This window comes from Rissa tridactyla, chromosome 2, assembly GCF_028500815.1.
Source record: "Rissa tridactyla isolate bRisTri1 chromosome 2, bRisTri1.patW.cur.20221130, whole genome shotgun sequence".
Lineage (NCBI taxonomy): Eukaryota > Metazoa > Chordata > Aves > Charadriiformes > Laridae > Rissa > Rissa tridactyla.
The window spans coordinates 13,358,693-13,381,753 of NC_071467.1; the positions used below are offsets into that span (position 1 = coordinate 13,358,693).

Below are 23,061 nucleotides of genomic sequence, written 5' to 3' on the forward strand. Positions count from 1 at the left end.
AGAATCACAGAATCAAAGAATAAGTTTGGGTTGGAAGGAACCTTTAAAGGTTATCTATAATTACACTAGTTACAGCAAAGAAGAGCATACCATACTTTGCAGCAATGGCACACCTGGTTCAGAGCAGGGACTGGGTGCCCGGCAGACATCTCTCTGCTGCAGGGAGAAAGGGCCCATCGCACACATGCAGGCATCTCAGGCCCACAAAGTTCCCTTTCAGCAAGTTTTCTTCCATGAAGTTCCCTTTCTGTTCAGGGCTGCTTGTAAAAATTTCCCAACCAGTTCCAATTCTGCTGGTCTACAGCGCAAGTTTACACAAAGCGTGCGGAGAAGGGGGCCATGCGCAGCTTCACACAGGTGTCTCCTTCGGCACAAGCTGATGGACCCCAGTCTCTCTCACTCACTGCCCTCCATCAGTTTCCATAAGCAGAGGTCGACTCAGGGCCCCCCCCTGTATTTATGCAGCCTCCTGGGTACATTTTGTAGCCAAATCCAAGCTCTCCGCTGCTGTTGGGCTTTGCGCGGGGCCGGCTGCCTTTGCCCAACTCACCTCACTTCAAGCTGTTGGCTCCATCAATTCAGTCCACAGACTTGACATAGATAAATTCATTATTTCAATGCATGAACTCAAGTCAAAAAAATAATCTCCGGACCATCCTGTCTGGAGGAACTGACTCTGTTTTATTTTACCTTGCTTCGCTCATCCCCCACAGCACCCTCGCCTCCTGCACAGCTAGCCTGAAGACAAGCACACAGAACACTGCAATCATAGATCTCGCCATCTGTTTAATAATGGGTTTGAGACACATCCGCTCTGAAGAATAGAAATGAAAACACAATTATCTCCTTCCCCCTTCCGAAACATTATCACATGTGTGTTACCATGGATGAACCTTCAGTTTCGTCACTGCCATCTATTCGGTCCCCTCGGGACATATTCTGCATAGCTGTAAAATCAGCTCTCTAGGAAGAGGGCAAGAAATGTTGGTCCAATGAAGAATATGGGCCAACATAATCAGATTTGTTAGCCAAAGCAACTAATACTTTAGAAACTGATGTATGGAAATTCAGCTAATAATACTTTATCGGACTGCCTTGGAAGCAAGTGCCAAGGAAAAGAGCTGTCTCCGGTAATTCACAGGGTCAGAAATACAGAGACAGCCTAGACAAACTGCCAGTCAGGATCAATGCAGAGCGAGAAGTGCAAGGAACGCTACACAAACTAAGCTTCATCTGCCTTCTGAATCCAAATCCCAATTTATTTCCAAAACAAATGACTATGCTAGCACTGTCAGACTTGCCAGGCATCTGAGGGAGTACCAGGTCCAAAAGAGAGGATGCTCCATGCTGACCTTCTATCTATGCGCATTAAAAAGACATTTCAAACCCACTCTTCAACCCTCCCAATCACAACTATAAAAAAACCTTATGTAAACAGACTTGGGCTAAGACACGTTCCTCCTCTTGTTTCCAAGGTGTCTTAGGCCCAGGTTTGAGCCTCATGTTGCTCAGACACTCGAGTCCCACACAGTTACTCAGCGCTGAACCACCTCTCCAGAGCTGGACTCCAGTCCTCCAGGAAAGCTAAGTTAAAGTAAGTCTGCTCTTGTTGGGTTTACAGCAAACAAACCGACATGAAGGCAAACCAGTTGCACGTAAGGAGTAACAGAGTCCTACACCCCATCCTTTTCTCGGAGGTTCCTCGCTCTGCTTCAAAAGCCAGAACTTGGCCAACCTGGAGCTAATGCTTAACCTAAAAGACGTTGTATATAGCAATGCTTATGGAATCAACAAGTTCATTAAAGCTTATGAATGTCATTTGTCATATCAATATTTGACAAAGACTTAGTCCTGTTATTTAGATAGTTTTATAAACAGATATGTGGTATTCTGCAAGTAACTTTTTAACCAAGTCTGTTTTCTGAAGCCTCTTTATCCAGTACGGAGAGCTCTGCCTGTTAATTCTATAAAACTGCCTTACTTCAGTAGCGTTCCTTAGCAAAGAACATCCACTTGAATAATACTTTTAATAAAATAAAATTAAAAAAAAAACCACCATAAAACAAAAACACATCCACTGTTTTTTCCTGACGCTACCTGTTGCTGGAAGTCAAGACAGTAACAAGAGAAGTGCTGAAACCTACAGGGCAAGACATTTCAAGCTGCAGCAGGGTAGGTTTAGGCTGGACATTAGGAAAAAATTCTTCCCAGAAAGAGTGGTCAGACACTGGGATGGGCTGCCCAGGGAGGTGGTGGAGTCACCATCCCTGGATGTGTTTAAGACTCGTTCAGATGTGGGATATGGTGGATATGGTGTAAGGGAGAACTTTGTAGAGTGGGGTTGATGGTTGGACTCGATGATCCCAAGCGCCTTTTCCAACCTAAATGATTCTATGATTTGTGTGTCTAGAAACCTCTGCCTGGTAAGTCCGACTGCATCACGCACGCTGTACAGTCCAGTTAAACAAGCATATGATTTCAGAGTATGATCAGAGTAATACCTCATCACTCATTTTCAAAATGCATTTTGTTTTTATACATCAGGTGAAAATACAATCTGGGCCAATTCATGTTGATTGTTTGAAGGAGTTCGGAGAGCTGGAAATATAAGCCAGGAAAACACCTTCCAATTCTATTTCTACTCCCTGCTTCCCAGTCTGCTCACACTCTTGGCACCTTGCAGTTCTGTGTCTAACTTCTTTCTCATTTTTTTGGGGGTAGGAATGGTCCCCGAGGATTTGTAACTAAGAGGTGCGTTTCCATTTCCCTATTCTGTAAGAGTGAGCTCTAGGATATAACAGGTCAGACAGACACTTCCCCCCTTCTCCCAGCACTTTTTCCTAAACTATTGTTCCCTCCTCCTTCTTATCATTATCTTCTTTTCATGTCTATTTCTGTTCCCCAGTTGAATATATTCCTTCTATTGCAATGACTATTTTCAGTCAACGCCAGGCCAAGACTCTATTCACTAAGCCTCGTGGCTCGTATCCACACTATACACATCACAGGCTGTACACGCTACAGAACAGCTTACAAATCACTGCAACTTTAGCACTGATGTCACATGGAACATTTTATTCCTGATGACTGACTTAATTCTTCCTGTTGTTTCTCAATATCCCTCTTCCCAGGACTGGGGACCCCACCGTCCTGCAGCCTTTGAAGAAACACACTTACAAATTGATGAAACAACAAAACAGCGTCTTGCCAAGCCAAATCGCTCACTCGGAATCCGAGTGATAGCTTCTTCCGAGATAACTCACAGACATTTAGAGCTACCAATGTGTGCAGTGCTACCCTCCAGACAGACGGCATAAGTGCCAGACTCATGGCCAGGGTAAAAGCCCATGTGTACTCTGAGGGAAAACAGAGTAACAGAGGTCCTCTCGCCCCCATATAGGATTTTATGCAGTCACTTGCAATGAAAGAAAGCTATCAGCTTGACAAAGGCTTTAGAAAAGAAAATCCCACGTGAACATTATTAATGACAGGAAAGACATAAGCAGAGATTCAAGGTTAGATTCTGCACATGCGCGACAAGAGCAGCAGAAACCACCCGAGAGGGATGCGCAGCCCAGCCGCAGGCAAAAAGCTGAGGCTGCAGCACAAAAACCCGCAGGAAACAAAACACCAAGATGAAAATGGATATCGCAGAAAACATGATAAGATTTTCTGTCTATAGAAGGAAAGCAAGCAAAAGCTACAGCCCAGGAAAAACAAATTCAAGCCCTACAATGGTAAAACCATAGAAGAACTAAACCCTTATCACTTACAAACAAAATGGCAAATAGGTTGAAGCAAGACAAACACAGAACCACTGTTATCAAGTGATCTTAACATTGATTCATACAATGCAGACAAAATTCAGAAGACACCATAAAACAGCCTATAAAAGCCTTGCAACAGATCCCCGAACAGTTTCTCACAGTGCTTTTTTTTTTTTCAGCTAGGATGTTTCCTATAGGCACATTACATCTAGAAATAAAGGATGCAGCAAATTCATTAGTATTTCCTTTTTCATAAGGGAAAAAGACCACCAAATTCCCCCATACCGGACACCAGCAGGTAAAACAGAACCTGGAAGCACATCAACTTCCAAGCTGCTGTGGCCACATGCCTCCTTGCTACTGTTCCAGTAGCATCACTCTCCTGCTCTGTAGTGTTTGATCATCCCTATCTCCATCCACCCTCTCCTCCGAGGAGGTCTCAGTCCTCAGCACTCCTCTGTCTCCGTGGTCTCTAACCCCAGTCATCTTATTACCATCAGGTTTTCTCATCACTCAATTCATTCCTTTGCTCCCAGAAAGCAGCTGGGACCACACAACCACAACATTCATGAACTGATCTAATGCCGGTAGTTCAGTAGTAATGATCTATACAGGTTTACAGAAGCGCGTTGTGCTGTATTACTGCCTCTATGTTCTGCTAAACTAGTGTTCTCCAAACCCACAATTTGAATTTTGTCTAGCATTCAACCCTACTTAAAAACAAGTACATAAAAATCACTTCATACACTTTATAAGCAGAAGCATAGAATAGTTGAGGTTGAAAAAGACCTCAGGTGGTCTGTAGTCCAACCTCCTGCTCAGAGCAAGGTCAGCCGTGAGATTAAAGTTGCTCAGGGCTTTATCCAGTCTGGTTTTGAACACCTCCATGGGTGGAGGCTGCACAACACCTCTGGGTAGCCTGCTCCGGTCCTCGACTGTCTTAATTGCCAAAAAAAAAAAACCACCAAAAAACAAATGCTTTTCCTTATATCCTCTGCAGGGGAAAAAAAATCCACCAAATAAGCAATTGTAAGAAATTATATTGCTGTAGTACAGAAAGATATTAGGAGAAAACACAGGTCACCTGTGCACCTATTTTGAGGTTTTTCTCACGGTTCTGCTTGGACATGGAACAATAGTTTTCTTGGAGTGGCTGTGAGGGTGGAAGAGAAAGCAAAGGATGGAGGGGGGAGCCTAGAGATGCAGGACAGACTCATAATGTAAAGAGACAACAATTAAACAAGTCAGGTCTCCATTAATTTGCAGGAATCCAACATCAGTATTCATTAAAGCCATCATGAACTAATACCTCCACCATCCTACTCGCATAGTCACACTTCCGTGAAACTGTGCAGAATCCGCCTAACAACAGAATCAAGGACACAAGGAGTTACCTGCACCCCTAAAGCCTGGGTTACTGAAGACAGTGATTCAAATTTGCATCACGTGCGCACATCAGCTCCGCCTGTGCAAGATGGAACCCTGAGCTACGTACCTCATTGCAGCTCAAGAAGTACGTCAAGTCTCCAAGCCCAGCTCAATTCCTAAAGCCTGCCCAGTTCCAGCTCACCAGAAGGCCCCTTTCTAGAAGGCATCTTGTACCAAGTAGTTCCTAACCAAGTGATCGTGATCTCAAAGTCACCCAACGCCTTCTACAAGGAGCATTAAAAATGCTTGGGTTTGTTCCAGGGGATGAGGGAGGATTAATATCACCTTTAAATGCTGAACAATAAAACCAGATACATTTCAACTATGGTCCAAAAGGAGCCTTAAGGTCTATCACAATGGTAAAGCCAGAGGCATGCATTTGGGGTATTTAAGTGGAACAAAAGGCCCTGGGGTAAAAAAAGATAATATATATATGTTTACATACACGTTCTCAAGAAAATCTGAGACAGAATAAAGGAAGGTTTAAACCCACTCAACCTGATCTAGTTGAAGATGTCCCTGCTCACTTCAGAGGGGGTTAGACCAGATCACCTTTTAAGGTCCCTTCCAACCCAAACTATTGTAGTGATTCCATGAAACCCAAGGAGGTGGTTATTAGGCTTCTTTCACCATCTAGGACTGTATTTCTTTTTTCTATTATAATCAAAGTGAGACTCTCTGCACTTATACTGCTAAGATGAATCCTCAGCCGGGATTACTTTAAAGAAACAAATAAATAACAATTTTGGTCTCATTTCTTCCAAGTTCCCAGTCAAAAATGTCTTTAGTCAAAGAAAATGGATAAGACACCACATGCGCAAGTCCCTTCAAATATCCATTATCAAAACTACAGGTTTAGACCATGGCTGAAGGAGACAGCACATACGCCATCCTCTTGTACTTTCCCTTCTCCTTAGGGGTTAAGCATATGGCATGGGAAAGACTACACTACAATAAGGAGTTTCCATTGATAAAACTGCATTTCTGCGGAATTGCACGCAGACAGGAAAAAGATACTTTGATGACATTTGGTAGTCTCAAGCACTAGAGTGACAGAGTGACATTTTAGTCCTGTGCCCAAGAAGAAAACTACTGCGTGTGAAGGATTCTGCACATGGTTTGACCTACACCACAGTTTATTTGTAAACATTTGTTACATGTGCCAATAATTTAACTGAACACAGACTTTGTACAATTCCATGTATAATATTAACAATGTCACACTTGAAGAGCGCAACTGTATTCAGTTACAGTCGTACTTTAAAACCTTCAAAATACAAACCATTTGGAACACCGAACAAGAAAACAAAGGAAAATTTGAGAACAATGAGGGAAAAGAAAAAGAAAACTGTGAAATTATAAGTCATGAATCAAAAAACCTGAAAACAAACATAACACGCTTTCTAGTTGGCTCCTGAACGTCTTCAGGTACATCCATCTAGACTGACTACTACTTGGGCTGTGCCAGAGCACAAAACCATCTCTCTTCTGCAAGTTAAAAGTCTTGCTGAAGACAGAAACTTAAACCAGCTTTACCATGTGCAACGCATGTGATTTTTCCCCACTGTCAATAAAACTACCTGAAGAAAAGAAATTGATTTAATTCGTCTTTATTTGCAATACAATATAAAATAAGATTTTTTTTTTGGTATGAAGATCTTTGAGATCTTATTTTTTACACCATATTTAAAACAAAAGTCACATAATTTGAGTAAAGCCTCTGGACCATCCCAAGCACTGGAGCCGCAGTTGAGTTTCAGGTATTTTACGGACTTCTTTGGTTGCAATCTCTTCAATAAACTTCAGATATGCAGACTTGAACATTTAAACTCCTAAACTAGTGTTGAAGCACCTAAATTAGACTGGCCTGAGTTCTAAAAAACTGCAACATATCTGGAATTCTCACCATTAACTATAAGATTTATGGGTATTAAACAACTCTGAAGAGCAGGCTACTTTTATTTGGAAACTTTACTTTAGACAACCTAATAACAAAGGGTATCCTTCACTTAGTAACACTGAAGAATACGCAGTGAGAACAAGAAATTTGCATCCATTTCCAAACTTCCATACAACTTGTGCTACCATCACTTTACATACTAGTATAGACAGCGCATGGCAAAATTCGATACAATACGCCAAACTAGCTCATCTACTACAGCTCACTGTAGCACGTAAAGTAACACCTAGAGTACTGAAAGTGTTAAGCCATCACCTACTGCTTAGTTCCTCTACAGAGCTAGGTATCGGCTTAACCTCCACATAACAATTCTCACAGTAAATGTTTCCTCTGCCATTTCTAGCAGATTCCTCTTTAATTTCTTTCGAAGGAAATAAGGCAACTTAAAACACTATGGAGAGTATGCATGTCCAGTATAAAAGTCACTGTAGTGTAAATGATCAACTTTATATAGATACTCTAGCTCTATAATATATCCAAAATACGAAGTTCAGCTGCTGTTGGTAAAATACAAAACCAAAACAGATGTAAGAAAGCAGCACTGAGCAAACTGAAGTACTACAGACTTCCAGTTTCTTCGAGCGCAAGTCCCACACTTACACTTTAGGAATGTATATAAAGCAAAGGAAAGAAGAAGAATGGAATTTTCACAGTTGTAACTGAAGCCACTGCATTATCCCATCATGGTATGTTTGTCCTTTTCAAAGGTCTGCCACGTTTTTTCTTACAGCCATACAGAACAGGATACAAACCCACACGTTGCCCTTTTTCTCCTTGCTGTTGTCCAGCATCACGTACGCCACAAATTCTTAGTTCATTATGTGTTGTAGGCTACTAATGACAGGATGGTTAAGTCTCATTTTTAATTATGACTGTTTAAAACAAGGCAGTTCCAGTAAAGAAGAGAGTTGGCAGAGTGCTTTAGACAGCTGCATTAGAAGTCTTAACATTTTACATCTCTTGTTCTCCTCGTGTCCTAAATGGGACAGACTTCTTTTAAGCTGGCAAAAACTTAATGCCCAATATAAACAAAGTGAAATCATGCTACATAACATCATCCCCTACAAATAGAGCCAGAACACGATTTTAGATGAAACAGCTTACTGTTGATGTTTATCATAATCAACAGCTGTTCAAGGAAAACAGATTCAGAAGCCTCTGCCTACACATTCTCTGCTGTTATCTTCCTTTGCTAATGACTGTCATGTGAAAAATCAAAAGCTCTGTTCTTTCAAACATTAATCAACAGGACAGATCTAGTTATGTACCTTATACTCAACTTACAACATTAGGAGTTTTCCCACAGCAATCATCACCAGCTTCAAATAACAATGAGGGACTAACTCCCGGTGCGATCCAGTCTGAGACACTTCTGGTTTCATACAAAGAGCAAGATGTATCCATTACCACGAAGTACCCCATGAACGGAGCTGCCCACGTCAGCCCTTCCATAATTCCACACCGCCATCGAACTCTGCCAGAGATGAAAGTGTACCACTCATCTTCAAAGCAGCCTTAAGTCATCAGCAGGCCTTCAAGTCTGCACTATCTCAGCCTCCTGTAAGCATCAAATCTCTTCCCATTGTACCGATTTGTCAAGGCCTCAGTGTTAGGCTGAACGACAGAATTCAACAAGCCTTAAATGCCCCATATCACTGTGATACTTTTTTTTTTTTTTTAAACAGTAGGTATCACTGAGCTTTCAGAGGAAGAGCCAAATCTCTTACCTTTATACAGAAAGATTTTCAGTAATACAGTACAAAACTAAACAGAATTTATGTTTGAGTAACGAACATAGAAAACTACTATTGCCATTTCGTGGTGACAACATAGAAATTTAACAATCATCAGAAAGCCTAGAAAGGGCGTGTTTAGTTATAAAAGAAAGATTGTCTCAAGATAAAAATAGTGCTGACAGCTAAAAAGCTCTCTGTTGCAGCAAGATATGCAGTAATGAGTAACAAGTTCTAGACGGATTAAGCACTTCCCCAATACTGCAACACAACACGTTTTTGTAGCACTACTTTTACATGGGTTATGCTGCAGCAGCGGTACACTTCTTAGTGGTTGGCACTAGGAATTAACCATAATAGAAGAAAGGCAATTAGTGATCGATGCATGAGAATCCCTATTTGACCTGTTCCTTAGCTGTGGCTGAAAAAAACTGAGCAAGGAGACCAGCCGTTCCATTCAGAGAGTACACCTTCTTTGAACATGAGATTCTTGGCAGGAAGCGGAACACCCATATCTGCAGAAATAGGCTGCAAAAGCGAACTTGAAGAACCAGCATCATGGAGCTGATCCAGTGTTGAAATACCTTCCTAAAAGCAAAAGGAAGAAAACATAGTGTCTTAAAATAGACAAACAATAAAGGATTTAACAGGTAGAATATGACAGGCTAATCCAATCTGCACATACACTTAGCGTTTCTGAAGTGTGTTACTTTAATCCAATAAATACCAAATCGCTATGGAAGTAAAAACAGAATAAACAGGGGGAAGCATGAAATAAACATACAGCTGCCTCAGATGCACCCTTGTATGCATTATTTGGCTTCCAAGAAACCTTCAGGGAAGCCTGAGGCTTAAAATTAAAGGAAAGACCTAGCAAAATGTATGTAGAGCTATAAAAATCTTCGGAACAGCTATCATACTGCTATTTATCCCATACTGTGCTAAGAGCTATGCATATATTTAGATGCACTGATTTGACCATCTTTTGAGTAGTTTTGTTTCCCAGAAGTTTGATTTTCTCAGCTTAAAAAAAAAAAAAAAATCACTTCAGCACCTTCTTTTTTCCTCTCTATACAGATCATCATCAAGAAAAGCGTATCTCAGAGATAACATCTAAGAGATTAGGACAGGAGTCACTTGAGACTGTTTCAAGAGCTTTCGAGGCTTCTAACCTACTGGGAATTTTCAGTGTTCTCAGGAGGAAGTGGTTTCAGAGTCACACCATCCATAACACTAACTCATTAAGTAACCTGTAAGTTCCTTACCTTATTAAAAAGATAGATTTTTATAGAAAAGTATCTATAAGCAACTAAGCAGATTCCAAGTTACATGTGGACATGCCTTGCTGGCATACATTTCCATGCAGAATTAGAGCAGGCTGCAGACCCGGCATTCCTCCTTGCTTGCTACGCAAGGTGCCTATTCTCTATCTATGGTCTTAAAAAAAAAATAATCCTCCCCGAGTATGCAGTTTTACGTATTTATACTCATTCAACACCAAGTTATAGAGAATCTTAGGACAAGCGCAAAAAGTAACTGGTATGAAATACATGTCAATGTGTTTTATTTTTTCCTAAGGGAACACAGTTGACTTGTGATGCAGATAAAATCTCAGAAAGACTAGCATAACCGTGGTTTGAAGTAAATCTCCCTAATATATCTAAGAAGCATCCAAATAACCAGCGGAGTAGGCTGTGCTATAACAGAGGAGTGAAGAACAATTTTTCTGTGCAAGTCCCATAAAATACATGAAACTACACACAAGACGCAACCACAGAAGTCAAGAGGCAAATATTAAATAAGGCTAGAAAAGGGACCAGGAAGTACTCTTTCCTACCAGTAGAGTGAGATTGATACTGCTCTTAATACAGCTACCATTTAAAGAAAAAGCAAATAAAACAAACCATGTATGTTTCCATACAGACAAGAATAGCAAGTAGGAGGGCAAAAAAGGATGACAGACCATAAAGAATTATTTACATCTGGATTATTGCTCCTTACCTGGAATGAATGAACAAAATTAAGGACCTGAAGAGACAGCTTTCTACTGGAATGTAAGAGTTTTTGAAGGCTGTCAAAAACAAAAGAGAAGAAGCTATGTCCCATGTCCGCAATTTTTTACCAGTAAAGTACCACCATAGTAACTTGCTCACAAGTAACTCTAGTAATATTTAACACCATCTGACAAAGTTCAAAGCTTTCACACAGAAAGTTTGGTAATAGCGTCATCGCTGAAGAGATGCTCGACTCAACTCATCTGCTCTTGAGTCTAGTCAGCTAAACGGTATTTTCCCTATCATTTACGCTGTGCTGAAGTGAAAGTACTGCAATTGAAAAACGCTATTTTACATGAGGTATATTAATATATTAGACTTTATCATGTCTCGTTCTTATCTAGGACAGGCTGGTAACATGACTTTTGAGAAGCAGATTAGTGACACACTGTGAAAAAGCAGGTCAACTACTATAATAAAATCCTTAAGCCGTGTTTTCAAGCAGTCTTATTTTTGGTCTCCAGAGCAATGCCCTAGAAAAAAGAAAAACAACCACACAAACAAAAAAGCAAACCTAAAACTCCCACCGTTGAAAAATTAACCTCTCATAAAGAAAAGCTACAGTAAAAATCAGATCTTGATCATAAGCGATGACTAAACTTAGTAAATAAGCTAAATGCATTTTACATCAAAGCATTAGCAGTAAGCTTCCCCCAGCACAGGGGCAGTGGGGTTAGGAGGAGGAGCCTGTGCTAAGCTAGGAAGGGGAAATGAGTAGCAAGTCACACAAGTTTACTTTCTTTTCTGATCTGTTCATAGACAGTTTACTACAAAGAATTAATTTTCACCTTGCAGAAACTACAAAAAGAGACTAATCTTAATCTTAGCACAACCAAGGACTACTAGATTATACATTATAGCTGGTATTTATGAGCCAAGAAGAGACCACTTTACACGCTAGAATTAGATACCCTATGAAACTTAGCTCAGTTCTGCTCCTATAGTCATCAAGTTGTAGGTATCATTTTTGCAGAAGCTCTGGACATAACACATACACCCTGTTAAACCTGTAGCTGATAAATTACAGCTCACCTTTCTTTTCTACATAATCCATGAGTGGCGATTTTTCTGCAGACTTTCTGATTCAACTCAGAGCTGAAGAGCGGAATGCCAAAGCATAATTCCAGGGGAACCCACTCGAGTTCTGTTGTGGGTACTACAGAAAAAGACAACCAAATTTTAAGAAAAGACAAAGCAAGAATGTTGATCCCAGAACCAGTTATCTCAGATCAGGCTCCATTGGACAGTTCATACTTTTTAAGATAGCTCATCTACTGAGTTGCTCAAAGATTTAAGGGAATCTGAATTTTAAGAAGGAAGAACAGTTAGTGTTGATTATTGTCTGGGATAGTAAATGCAGACAACAATGTGTTCAGATCCTTAAAATCAAGATACCTCATTGGACTGAAAACGGTTAGTACAAGATATTCGTCATGTTTTTACCTTCAAGGCTTTGCTTGGCTGCAGAATCCATCGGAGTTTCTTCTATCACCATCTCAAATGATTCTGTGCTCCCATTTACATCAGATCCCGATACTAGATCAGCCTCTCCTAAAGGTAAAGCAATTCTTATATAAACATGCAGCTGAATATAAGTTTAGTAACCACCTGATGTAAGGAAGATGACACAAACTTTGCCCAAAGACCATATAGCTATAAAACTGGAGGAAGGGATATGCAGAAACACAGGGCCCGATTCATTTTAGGACTGAAGAGTCACTTAGGGATCCTCAACACATTTATGAAAGATTAGGTTCTGGCATATAAAAATGACAAAATTTACTTTTAATATTTTGAAATTATTCTTTTTCTTCTGTTGACTGATCTAGTCCACTGATTCTTCAGTCTGTATTTGCTATTTCTGAGCTAGTAATAAAGAAGAATTAGGAAGTAAGCCTACCACCAATAGATTTACACTCAAAATGGGTTCCTATCTGTGTCGGATAGTATTTTGTAGAGTTACAAATCAAAGAATTGTAATCCTTTGTTCACCTTTGCTAAAGCAATTGTATGTGAAATTACATGAACACAGCCAAAAAAGACAATTATTGGCAACTAACCTCTTCCATCAGAAGCATCGCTCAGCTTTCTGTTAGCGTTCCGACTTGAAGGATTCAACATCGTGACATAGCCACAAAAATGCTGCAAGTCTACTTTGTTTCTCAGTATTTTTAAAGCTGTATGAATACCCATGTTCACACGGGAGAAATCTAGTAGAAAACAACACATATTCCAGCTTAATTCACAAGAAGCCTCCTCCATAACCATAGAGTTCACTTCTAGTCCATGCTAAATTTTTTATCCGGATTTTTCTCTCCTGTAATGCTCCAGCTTAGTGATCAGGTTGGTAGATCTGGGATAACGTATAAGTGACCACAGTCTTCCCACACCAAGCACTACTTGGTATTTTATACTACAGTAAAAGAGCCAAACAAAAATACAAACACAGGAGGATCATGCTCTCAGAGACACATACAGACAGTAGAGATGGAAAGGTTCAGCTAGGAATCAGACATCCAGCTCTTTCAGTGCCAGAGTCTTTTGGCAAATTCAATACATGCTCCATATACTTGAAGTTCTGAAGACTTCGAATACAGCATTAGAGGTTAAAAGTAGTTTCAACATTGAGGAGTTCATGCTAGAACTTAAAAAATTCTGTCTTCAAGATTTTTCACCTAGCATCAAGTCAGAAGAACACAGACAACCCAGAGAGAGTGAAGTAACTCATTTTGAATCCAGTAAAAATTAAATTAGGAATATAGCTTTACTTCTAGTTGGCCCAGATTTTTCTAAGTGGTAGCTTAAATAATTTTAGATTTCATATCCGGAAATTCATTCTTTCACGACAGCCCTCAGTTGGGAATTCCATGGCCTCAACTCCCCAAAGCTTGTGTCCTGCTCTTCAAGAAGTATTTCAGAACATGTTAATTTCCCCCTTTTGAAATCAGCTGAACTAGGCAGACTTTGGAGGAATAGGAAATTTTGCTAGCAAAGCTCTTCCTGGGGGAAAAATCTCCATAATAGCTCCTAGAGGTACTCATTAAGATAGAAATTTAAATTTAAGTTAAGACGGTTTGTTCAGTTTTGGTCTCACCCGTCTTACAGTTAAGAGATGATGAATAGAATACACAGATTTATTTATGCAGTTAGTAAATACGCTAGTTAATAAGAAAGTATGCATAAAGAAAGATTTGGAAGTATTTGTGGAAGTTACTTCTTTACCTCTGTTCTAGGAGAGAAGAGAGGCCAGAAAACACATTCTAATTAGGACAGAGAAGATAGAAAGGAGAAGACCATATCTCTAAGCTCAGAACAGACTTGTCAACCATTTAAATATTCTTTCAATTTTCTCATCTAACTTGACTCATAAGCACAAGAAAATTTGTATTCAAAGGATTATTGCATCTTACTGCAGAAGATAACATGCAAGAAAATTAAATAGGGTAGTGCAGAGATTACGTTAAAGACAGTCAGTTACCTCCCTGCTGCTCAGCTTCATCAAATGGGAAAGGTATGTGCATTGTTTCTCCCATTCCGTGCATGCCATGTCCCTAAACATCAAGAAATTAGATTAGGAACAGAAAAATATACTCATCTTAGCTTAGTCCTACTTAGTCAGCAAGTTTGCCGATGACACAAAGCTGGGGGGGTGGCTGACACACCGGAAGGCTGTGCCACCATACAGAGAGACCTGGACAGGCTGGAGATCTGGGCAAAGAGGAACCTTATGAAATTCAACAAGGGCAAGTGTAGGGTGCTGCACCTGGGGAGGAATAACCCCCTGCACCAGTACAGGTTGGGGGCTGACCTGCTGGAGAGCAGCTCAGCTGAAAGAGACCTGGGAGTCCCGGAGGACAACAGGATGACCATGAGCCAGCAATGTGCCCTTGTGGCCAAGAAGGCCAATGGCATCCTGGGGTGCATCAAGAAGAGTGGGGCCAGCAGGTGGAGGGAGGTCATCCTCCCCCTCTACTCTGCCCTGGTGAGGCCGCACCTGGAGTACTGTGTCCAGTTCTGGGCTCCCTGGTTCAAGAAGGACAGGGAACTGCTGGAGAGGGTGCAGCAAAGGGCTACCAAGGTGATTAGGGGACTGGAACACCTCTCTTATGAAGAAAGGCTGAGGGATTTGGGTCGCTTCAGTCTGGAAAAAAGACGGCTGAGGGGGGATCTCATCAACACTTATAAATACTTAAAGGGTGGGTGTCAGGAGGATGGGGCCAGGCTCTTTCCAGTGGTGCCCAGGGACAGCACAAGAGGTAATGGGCACAAACTTCAGCATAGGAAGTTCCCCCTAAACATGAGGAGGAACTTCTTTCCTTTGAGGGTGGCAGAGCACTGGAACAGGCTGCCCAGAGAGGTGGTGGAGTCTCCGTCTCTGGAGACATTCCAAACCTGCCTGGACGCGTTCTTGTGCAACCTGCTCTGGGTGACCCTGCTCTGGCAGGGGGGTTGGACTAGATGATCTCCAGAGGTCCCTTCCAACCCCTGTGATTCTGTGATACTTGTGCTCCCTTTTTCAGGAGCACCAGTCAAGCTGATGAAACAAATATGCAGATCATTAAAGTTTTGCTTAGCTGAAAATAGTAAGTAAAAAAAATACCCCACCCTTCCCCCTAAAATGCACATGAGTAAACACAATGTAGTTAAACGTTAGTGAAGATGAGCAATTTTTCTCTCCAATTACTAGTTATAAACAGATTTCATAATCACTGAGCACTTTTGGTGCAAAATGGAGTTTACATCCTTAAGTACAGAACATTTTTGAGCAGTCAAGCCTGTCATAAGTGGGCCTATGTAATTTTATGTTTGTTACAATATTAAACATCTATTTATTTGAACGATTAATTCTGAGAGTTCAAGTGAAGTGATGAAACAGAAGAAGAAGCTATTTTACTTCTTCCAAATAGAAAAACTCATTCTATTTTTCCTGTTTGTGATAAAGAGCATGTTTTGCTATGATTTACTGTAAGAGCTGAATACCAAGCACTCTGAAAGGGTGCATTTCTTGAATAACAGTTCATACACTCAGATACCTTATAGCACTACTATCTAAAAATCTTGTGGGCTCTTCACTTTCATTCCAGTTTCCTATATCCCCAACACTCTTATAAATCCACATCTCATTTTAGCTGGCAAAACTCTATTGTGTCTGCCCATAGTACATTAATTCATATGTAATATGCAGTCAGTTCAAAACCCATGTCTTAACCACCACCGAACCATAGCAGCACTGGCTACAGACGTTAAACATATTTTTCATCTCTCAGCAAAAGTTTAGCTCTCCTACGTTGTTGATCTCCTGTACCATGTAGCAGCTTAACTCAAAAAAAATATGCATGTTTTCATCATTTATACAAAGTATTCTGTACCTGAATTAGAACAGCAGAATGCGTTAAAGCATCATTCAACATCGTGAGCACATTTGAAGTAGGAACTACTCCTGGGTCGTGACCCCAAGACGTTATTAGTAAGCGATCATAACCCTAGAAGAGAGAAATTAAAGAGTATTTACAGTAGTAACGGACTACCCAGGCACATAAAGTGAAGTACTAGAGTTAGGCATTTGCATATTGTTACAGTTAGGAAGTTACCACAGGTACCTACAACTCTATAGCATTACACTTTGTACCAAGGATCACCCATGGTCATATTCCTGGTAAAGGTAGAAGTTTGCAAACCTCAAAGTTAATATGCTATTTTGAACAGGAGGCGTCTGTCACCAATTCCTGTAGAACTATGTGGCCATCACAGCAGCCTCCTAGCAAATAGATGAAAATCATCACACAAACTTAAAAGTAAAATATAGGCTAGATAAACTAACACTGTCAACAGAGAACAAAGGTATATCAACCCCCAAAATACCTATCCACGGGGGAGGGACAGGAAGAACACCGACTAGGAAGTAATTTCCTAGTTTCTCAGTTTTCAAGGTCGAATTACCCTGCACCTCTATAAGATTTCTGGAAACGTCTAGAGAGTTCCCCCAAGAAAATTACACTGCCAAACAGTAGCAGGAGAGAAGCATTCACACATGCACACAGAGGAGAAAAAAAAAGCTGCAATAAGTTTGTGACAGTGTAGAATGGGAGATCATTTAGTACAAGAAAACCTGACTTATCAGCACACTGAGATTCAAGTGGGATTGAAGTTTTCCAAGGATACCACACTGAATGCTTTTTACTAATAACAAGTACACAATCCATACATTTACTGGTAGTTTAAGCTAACGACAGGCTAAGGTTTGAATCAAGCTCATCACCAAATGAAGACTGCAAAATACCTTCCACGCTGGAAGCCTTGATTCGCTTAATCCTATGTTATCTTAAAGTAAGTCTTAGAAGTATCTACAAAATTTTTTGAAATCATAAAGGGAAGGGACATGTGAAAGAGGTTTAAGGAATGGAACATAAATCTACAAATCTTAGAGCCAGAGATGACTGCTGATGTAGGTACACCTAAGAATACACATCCCTCTCGGGATGTCTCCATACCATTGTAATATATTTAGCTCCTCAAGTATCTATTCCAAATTATGAGATGAAAACTGTAGAGGCCTTTCTGCAATTATAAATTTGAACAATATTATTTTACAAATTCCATTGTAAGCAGCAAGACCCAAATGCTGATAAGCATCTGCTGCATTTCAAATCAAAGTCAATAGATACAAGGATTTTTGGTTCAGGCAAGTTTAGAAGTTGCCATGACCACTTCCACCTGGGTTTGCCTACAATACAGAATACCTAACAGTACTCCTGTGTGGCACACTTGTCCTTATTAGAATCTCAGAGACAGAATGGGAGAAGGGAACACGAGTCTTTCAGGCATGAGTTGATCACCTCCACTGTTTTGTGGGACTCCTTGCCAAAGCACTGTATGGATGCTAAAAAGTTAGGCGAATTCAAGGCTGGAAGGAATTTGGGAGAGGAACTGATTACTGCAGAGGCAAGAATTCCAGTCACAACCTCCACATACACAAAATCACATACAGCTCAGGAAGCTCCAGACCAGAACATGGGGAAGGCTGGAAAGGTCTTAAAAGGAAATATTACATATTGTGCTTATTCTGGCACTGCTAGAGCCAGGCTCCTGGGCTAGGAGACCTTCTGTCCAACCTAGTGCAATTATTTAAACTGCAGGGAAAATTACAGCCTAGAACTTCAAAGTCTCCTTCACAGATTTCTACAGTGGCCAAACTGGAAGTGACCATCTTTAGCCATCTTCTAAACCAGGCAAAGTTATATGTAGAGGTATCCTATCTTACATGATACTAGAAAAAGCACAATATATTAAGTGTCTATCTTTTCATACAGCTCTTCTACATCTTTGTAACACACTCTAGGGATGGGCTTACAAACTTAAATTCATGACTGCAGTACCACATTTTACACTAAAATCAAAAGGGGTGGCATCAAATACACCTGAGTCGCATTGTAACAAAAAGAGACGTAAGTAGCATTCCTTTTTCAGAACCTAGAAAGAAAACAAACCAAGATGCCACACTACGTAAAACTTGCTTCTAGAAAAGGTACTTCTGACTTGAACTGCATACAGCGTATCTTTGAAACATCTGGAGAAGGGGGGAGAATAAATCCATGCATACACTACCTGAAAAATGTCTGGAAGTTTTCGAAGACGTGTTCCTTTAGAGAGCAACAGAGAGGGTGGTCCTTGTCCAGTTATATGGTAAATATAGAGTTTGAACCAAACTGAACTGACTTCTGGTATTGCAGGTCCAATATGCTGAAGACAGATTATTCAAGAAATCAGCAACAATTTAACTGTTGCAACTGTTATATGCACAGGTATCATTTAAGAATCAACAGTTTCAAAGAATTACAAATCCTGTTCAAATGTGTTACTCTGCTACTGATGATATTCTACTCAGTCCAGTATTGCAAGACTCTTGACAGAAAGGCGATATTAAGGTATTTTCTATGAATACAAATTCAAGAACAATGAATATCTGTCATTGACTCTACTTGAACAGGTCAATCATTAATAAATTAAACAAACTTAAATTTACTAAGTATTCACATTTTTCCTCACTAGACTTTTTTTTTTAAGATGAAAAACTATTTTACTATTCTACATGCCAATAATTGAGTCACTTAAAGTGACATCTAAAAGATGTATCCAAAACAAAGCTATTAAGAAAGATATTACATTAGTAGATACTGGGTGAAAAAAAGAAAAAAACAACAGTATTTTTTCACCTGGGGTGTACAGCTGCTAATAGGCCGAATTTCATTGGTGAGTGGTGCCATGGAAACCAGTAGAGTATAATTTTTGTTGAGAACTCTGCTGCAGGTAGCTGGATCCAAGCCGAGCAAACTCTCACACCGTAAGAGGTCCAAGGGAAACCCTATATTGAAAATGTAAGATTCTTAAATTATCACTTAAGACGGAACACACAAACCAAAATATGATTTCAGTATTTCTATCCTCCCATGCTAAGCCACAAATACAGTATTTTCCACAACTCAGTTTTAAATTATTGGGGTGAATTTTAATAAATCTGTACATAATTTTAGCAAAGCCAGTCATACAGGGTTGTGTGGCACAGAGCTACAGCTTGCTCCTCACCAACTACCTGATCCCAGGAAATTAGCACAGAGATACCACAGAAGTTAATTAAGGTTTTTTGAAAAAAAAAAATAAAAAAATCTACCCCATTAGAAGAATGCACTCCCTTTCATGACTTGAAAAATGTTTCTTTGATGGAACAACTCTGAATAAGCAATGACTCCTTTATTACGGCCTTCAGAAGCACATGATTTGAAACCAATCTCTTCCTCAAGTTCAGCTTTTCTTGCCACGATTACGCTTTAATCTGTTGCTTTCGATGTTAAGTCCAAGTTTTGGCAACCAAATCTGTCATTCAACAGGCAAACCCAGTAACGCAGGTTCAAAGGACAATGAAAAAGTGATGTTTTGGCTTCAAAATATTTTAAACAAGTAGGATAAGGATTGCTTTCTGAAATAGCAGCTTAATAAGAAAGCTGAATCCATGGCAGCTAAGTAAACAAACTTAGATGGATTTCCTCAGAAGTGATCACAGTACCATTATTTGGTTGATCAGGCTGTACAGCTTGTGCCCCCAGGTCTTTATTGTGCCGCAAAAACAGTATTGTGTTTCTCAGTGTAAGTGCATGATCGAAGTACCGCTGTGCTTCCCCTTCACCTGTGCTTTGGACCTAAGAAACAAACACAATAAATGCATACAAGTGGCAGGCTGTTTCCACAAGCATCAATTGCACAGAAGGAAAGATTAACAAATCAGCATTTTAAAGCTTTGTAATTGAGTAACAACCCTGCAGCTTATATGCAAAGGTGGTTTACAGCAACTATTGAATGAGGAGCGAGTCTTGGCCACGCTAGTCAAACAATCAAAAAGAACACAAAGATAACACCTATAAATCAGAACTAAGACACAGTCTTTAGGTAAAAGTATTTAAATGTTCGGTCATTCTGACTGGTATAAAATGATACAGCAGTTAACAATTGTCTGTCTAGAACTATCTTTAAAAGGCGGATAGCTTAAACATACCAAATAACGGTCAAAGTTTTCTACAGAAATGGTATGCAGACTTTCAGAAACATTAACACCTTACTAAAAAGAAAGTGATTTCCAGTGAACAAGCCCTAATGCAGGTGTGTGTACACATAGACTCGAGCCAGGAGTGTATGAAGATGATCGATGGACCGGAGCATCTCTCTCGAGAGGAAAGGCTGAGAGACCTGGGTCTGTTTAGCCTGGAGAAGAGAAGCCTCAGAGGGGATCTCATCAATGCTTATAAATATCTAGAGGGTGGGTGTCAAGAGGATGGGGCCAGACTCTTCTCAGTGTGCCCACTGACAGGACAAGGGGCAACGGGCACAAACTGGAACACAGGAAATTCCATCTCAACATGAGGAAAAAACTTCTTTACTTTGAGGGTGGCAGAGCACTGGAACAGGCTGCCCAGAGAGGTGGTGGAGTCTCCGTCTCTGGAGATATTCAAAACTTGCCTGGATGCGTTCCTGTCCAGCCTGCTCTAGGTGACTCTGCTCTGGCAGGGGGGTTGGACTAGATGATCTCTGAAGGTCCCGTCCAACCCCTACCATTCTGTTCATTAACTCAGTTTGCTCACCAGACTCACCACACTCATATACATGCACGGTGTGTCCCTGAAAGTCACTAGAGGTATGAATGCTGTCAATAAGAAACATTTTAACTGAAGCACTTTGGTTCAGTATGATAAGGTGCTTGATCTTATCACTCTATTGCTAAATAAGCGATTTTACACAATGAAAATATTGGGGGGTTTTGACCCTTTTAACACTTCAAGTGCTGAAAAAGCATTTGGTCAAACACGTAACAGATTACCTTTTCCAACTCCACCAAGAAGCTGTCAAGACTCTCATCTGACAATTTGCCAACTTCAAACATAGTGACTGCATGACTTTTCAAGTTCTGGAAAAACAAAACTGTCTTAATTCTTTGAGAATGGAACGAGCAAGTAAAAGTTTTAGTAAGCAAAAACATTTCTTAAAAACAAGCAATACAGAAGTTTTTAAAAATAATTAAAACTGTATTATATTGAAGTCAAAGTATTTTAAAGCTCTACATATTTTTTCTTGGCATAATACATTGAACAATTTTGACATACTGGTGAAAGATTTCCCATCATTAAAAAGGCAGTGAGAGTAGAATCAAACAGGAAGGCAATACGCTTTGTGTGTCCACTAGACAGATTCAGGCTGCTCACACTGGCTGTTTCAGCTAATAAAAAACAAAAAGAAAACATATGATCACATTTGTTTTATTTAAAAATAAAATCATCATGTTTAAGTCAAATCTATTTTAAAAAAGAAGAAAAAACCCGTTAGTTATTGTGTCATACTGAGTAGAACAGAATTCCCTTATCACTACTAAACTACTGATTGACCTAATTCAGAAGTTGGTATCTTTGCGTCAATTGATACCCATAATACCGATCAGACTCATCTTCAAGAAAAGCAGCTATTTGGCTGAAGAATTTTAAACCAAAGTAGACACCACCTCCCCCACAGCATATTCCAGATGAAAAAAGGATCTGCACAATCTGAGTTTTACTTGTTTCTAGACCCCTTTTCAGCCTATTACACTCTAGAAATATAAAAATACTTGATCCTAAGGTATTAGAATTTACTGTTAGTGCTAACCTGGATCATCTTGACTGTTGGTATCTGTATCTGTGGCTGATGACCCAGCTTCCTGTATAGGACTTCTGTTTTCCCCACTGTCCCATGAAAGCAGCATCTTTTGAGGGTCCAAAGTACTCCTATTAATGTGAATTAAAATCCACATCTATCGGTCACGGTAGTACCAGAGAAGTATCTCTGCCTTCCACTGCTAGTAGTCCATGCACAGGAATAACCCATTAATACCTTTTGATACTTCTAAGCCCTAAACCAGTCAAGCTTGATGTCCCTCAGAGTCCTGTTTTGGCTTCAGCAGAAAAGTTTATTTGGGGATTTGAAAATACTAGATTTTGAAAGAGAGATCTGAAAAACGCTAACCACCATCGTTGAAGAAGAATGCAATGGAAAAAAATCTAATTCACTTTGTTCTCACAGTCTGAATTAGCATTAAAGAAAACTCAGGCATAGCAGTCGTTTTAAATGGCTTAATAGATATTGAACAGAAGTGCCTGACAATTCTTAATTAACGCAACTTGGCACTCCAATTTGGAGAACTCTTTGTTGACTGGTATTAACATCACTCTCCCAGGATTTGACATAGATATACATATACGCAAGAGTGTCAATGACAGAACTGCAACGGTACCGGACAGCAAGCAAGCAAACTTTATGTACATATCCACTGACAGCAGTGCCAAGAGATACCGTCTCTGTACTAGCACAGTAACAGCTGTTATTTCTGTCCCTGGCAGTTTAAAGCAAATGTACACTTGCCTGTTTCAAAAGCGAGCAATTAGGCATTTAAAGGTCAAAAAGCCAGTACTAAGTAACCGCAAACAAAAGTCATACATTGAATTTACAGGCTAAACTACTACTCCATATCTTCCGATTAAAAAGAGGATCAAGTATTCTTACAATTATACACATTAGAAAGCCAACTGAGAGTTGCTGTTGCG

The 23,061-nt window shown here is 40.0% G+C and overlaps 1 protein-coding gene across 1 annotated transcript in view; it reads right to left on the reverse strand.

Annotated features, from left to right (window-relative positions):
* Nucleotides 1-6,789: 6,789 nt before the first annotated feature.
* Nucleotides 6,790-23,061, reverse strand: part of FAM91A1 (family with sequence similarity 91 member A1) — a 28,294-nt gene continuing 12,022 nt past the window's right edge. Inside the window, exons 12-24 of the mRNA XM_054191298.1 lie at nucleotides 22,127-22,245; nucleotides 21,592-21,704; nucleotides 21,309-21,395; nucleotides 20,004-20,136; nucleotides 19,156-19,304; nucleotides 18,548-18,682; nucleotides 16,312-16,425; nucleotides 14,421-14,493; nucleotides 13,003-13,152; nucleotides 12,386-12,493; nucleotides 11,975-12,098; nucleotides 10,890-10,959; nucleotides 6,790-9,476 (exon numbers count right to left, since the gene is read on the reverse strand). Coding sequence (XP_054047273.1) covers nucleotides 9,300-9,476; nucleotides 10,890-10,959; nucleotides 11,975-12,098; nucleotides 12,386-12,493; nucleotides 13,003-13,152; nucleotides 14,421-14,493; nucleotides 16,312-16,425; nucleotides 18,548-18,682; nucleotides 19,156-19,304; nucleotides 20,004-20,136; nucleotides 21,309-21,395; nucleotides 21,592-21,704; nucleotides 22,127-22,245 — 1,552 coding nt within the window. The 3' untranslated portion in view covers nucleotides 6,790-9,299. The remainder of the gene's footprint in view (nucleotides 9,477-10,889; nucleotides 10,960-11,974; nucleotides 12,099-12,385; nucleotides 12,494-13,002; nucleotides 13,153-14,420; nucleotides 14,494-16,311; nucleotides 16,426-18,547; nucleotides 18,683-19,155; nucleotides 19,305-20,003; nucleotides 20,137-21,308; nucleotides 21,396-21,591; nucleotides 21,705-22,126; nucleotides 22,246-23,061) is intronic.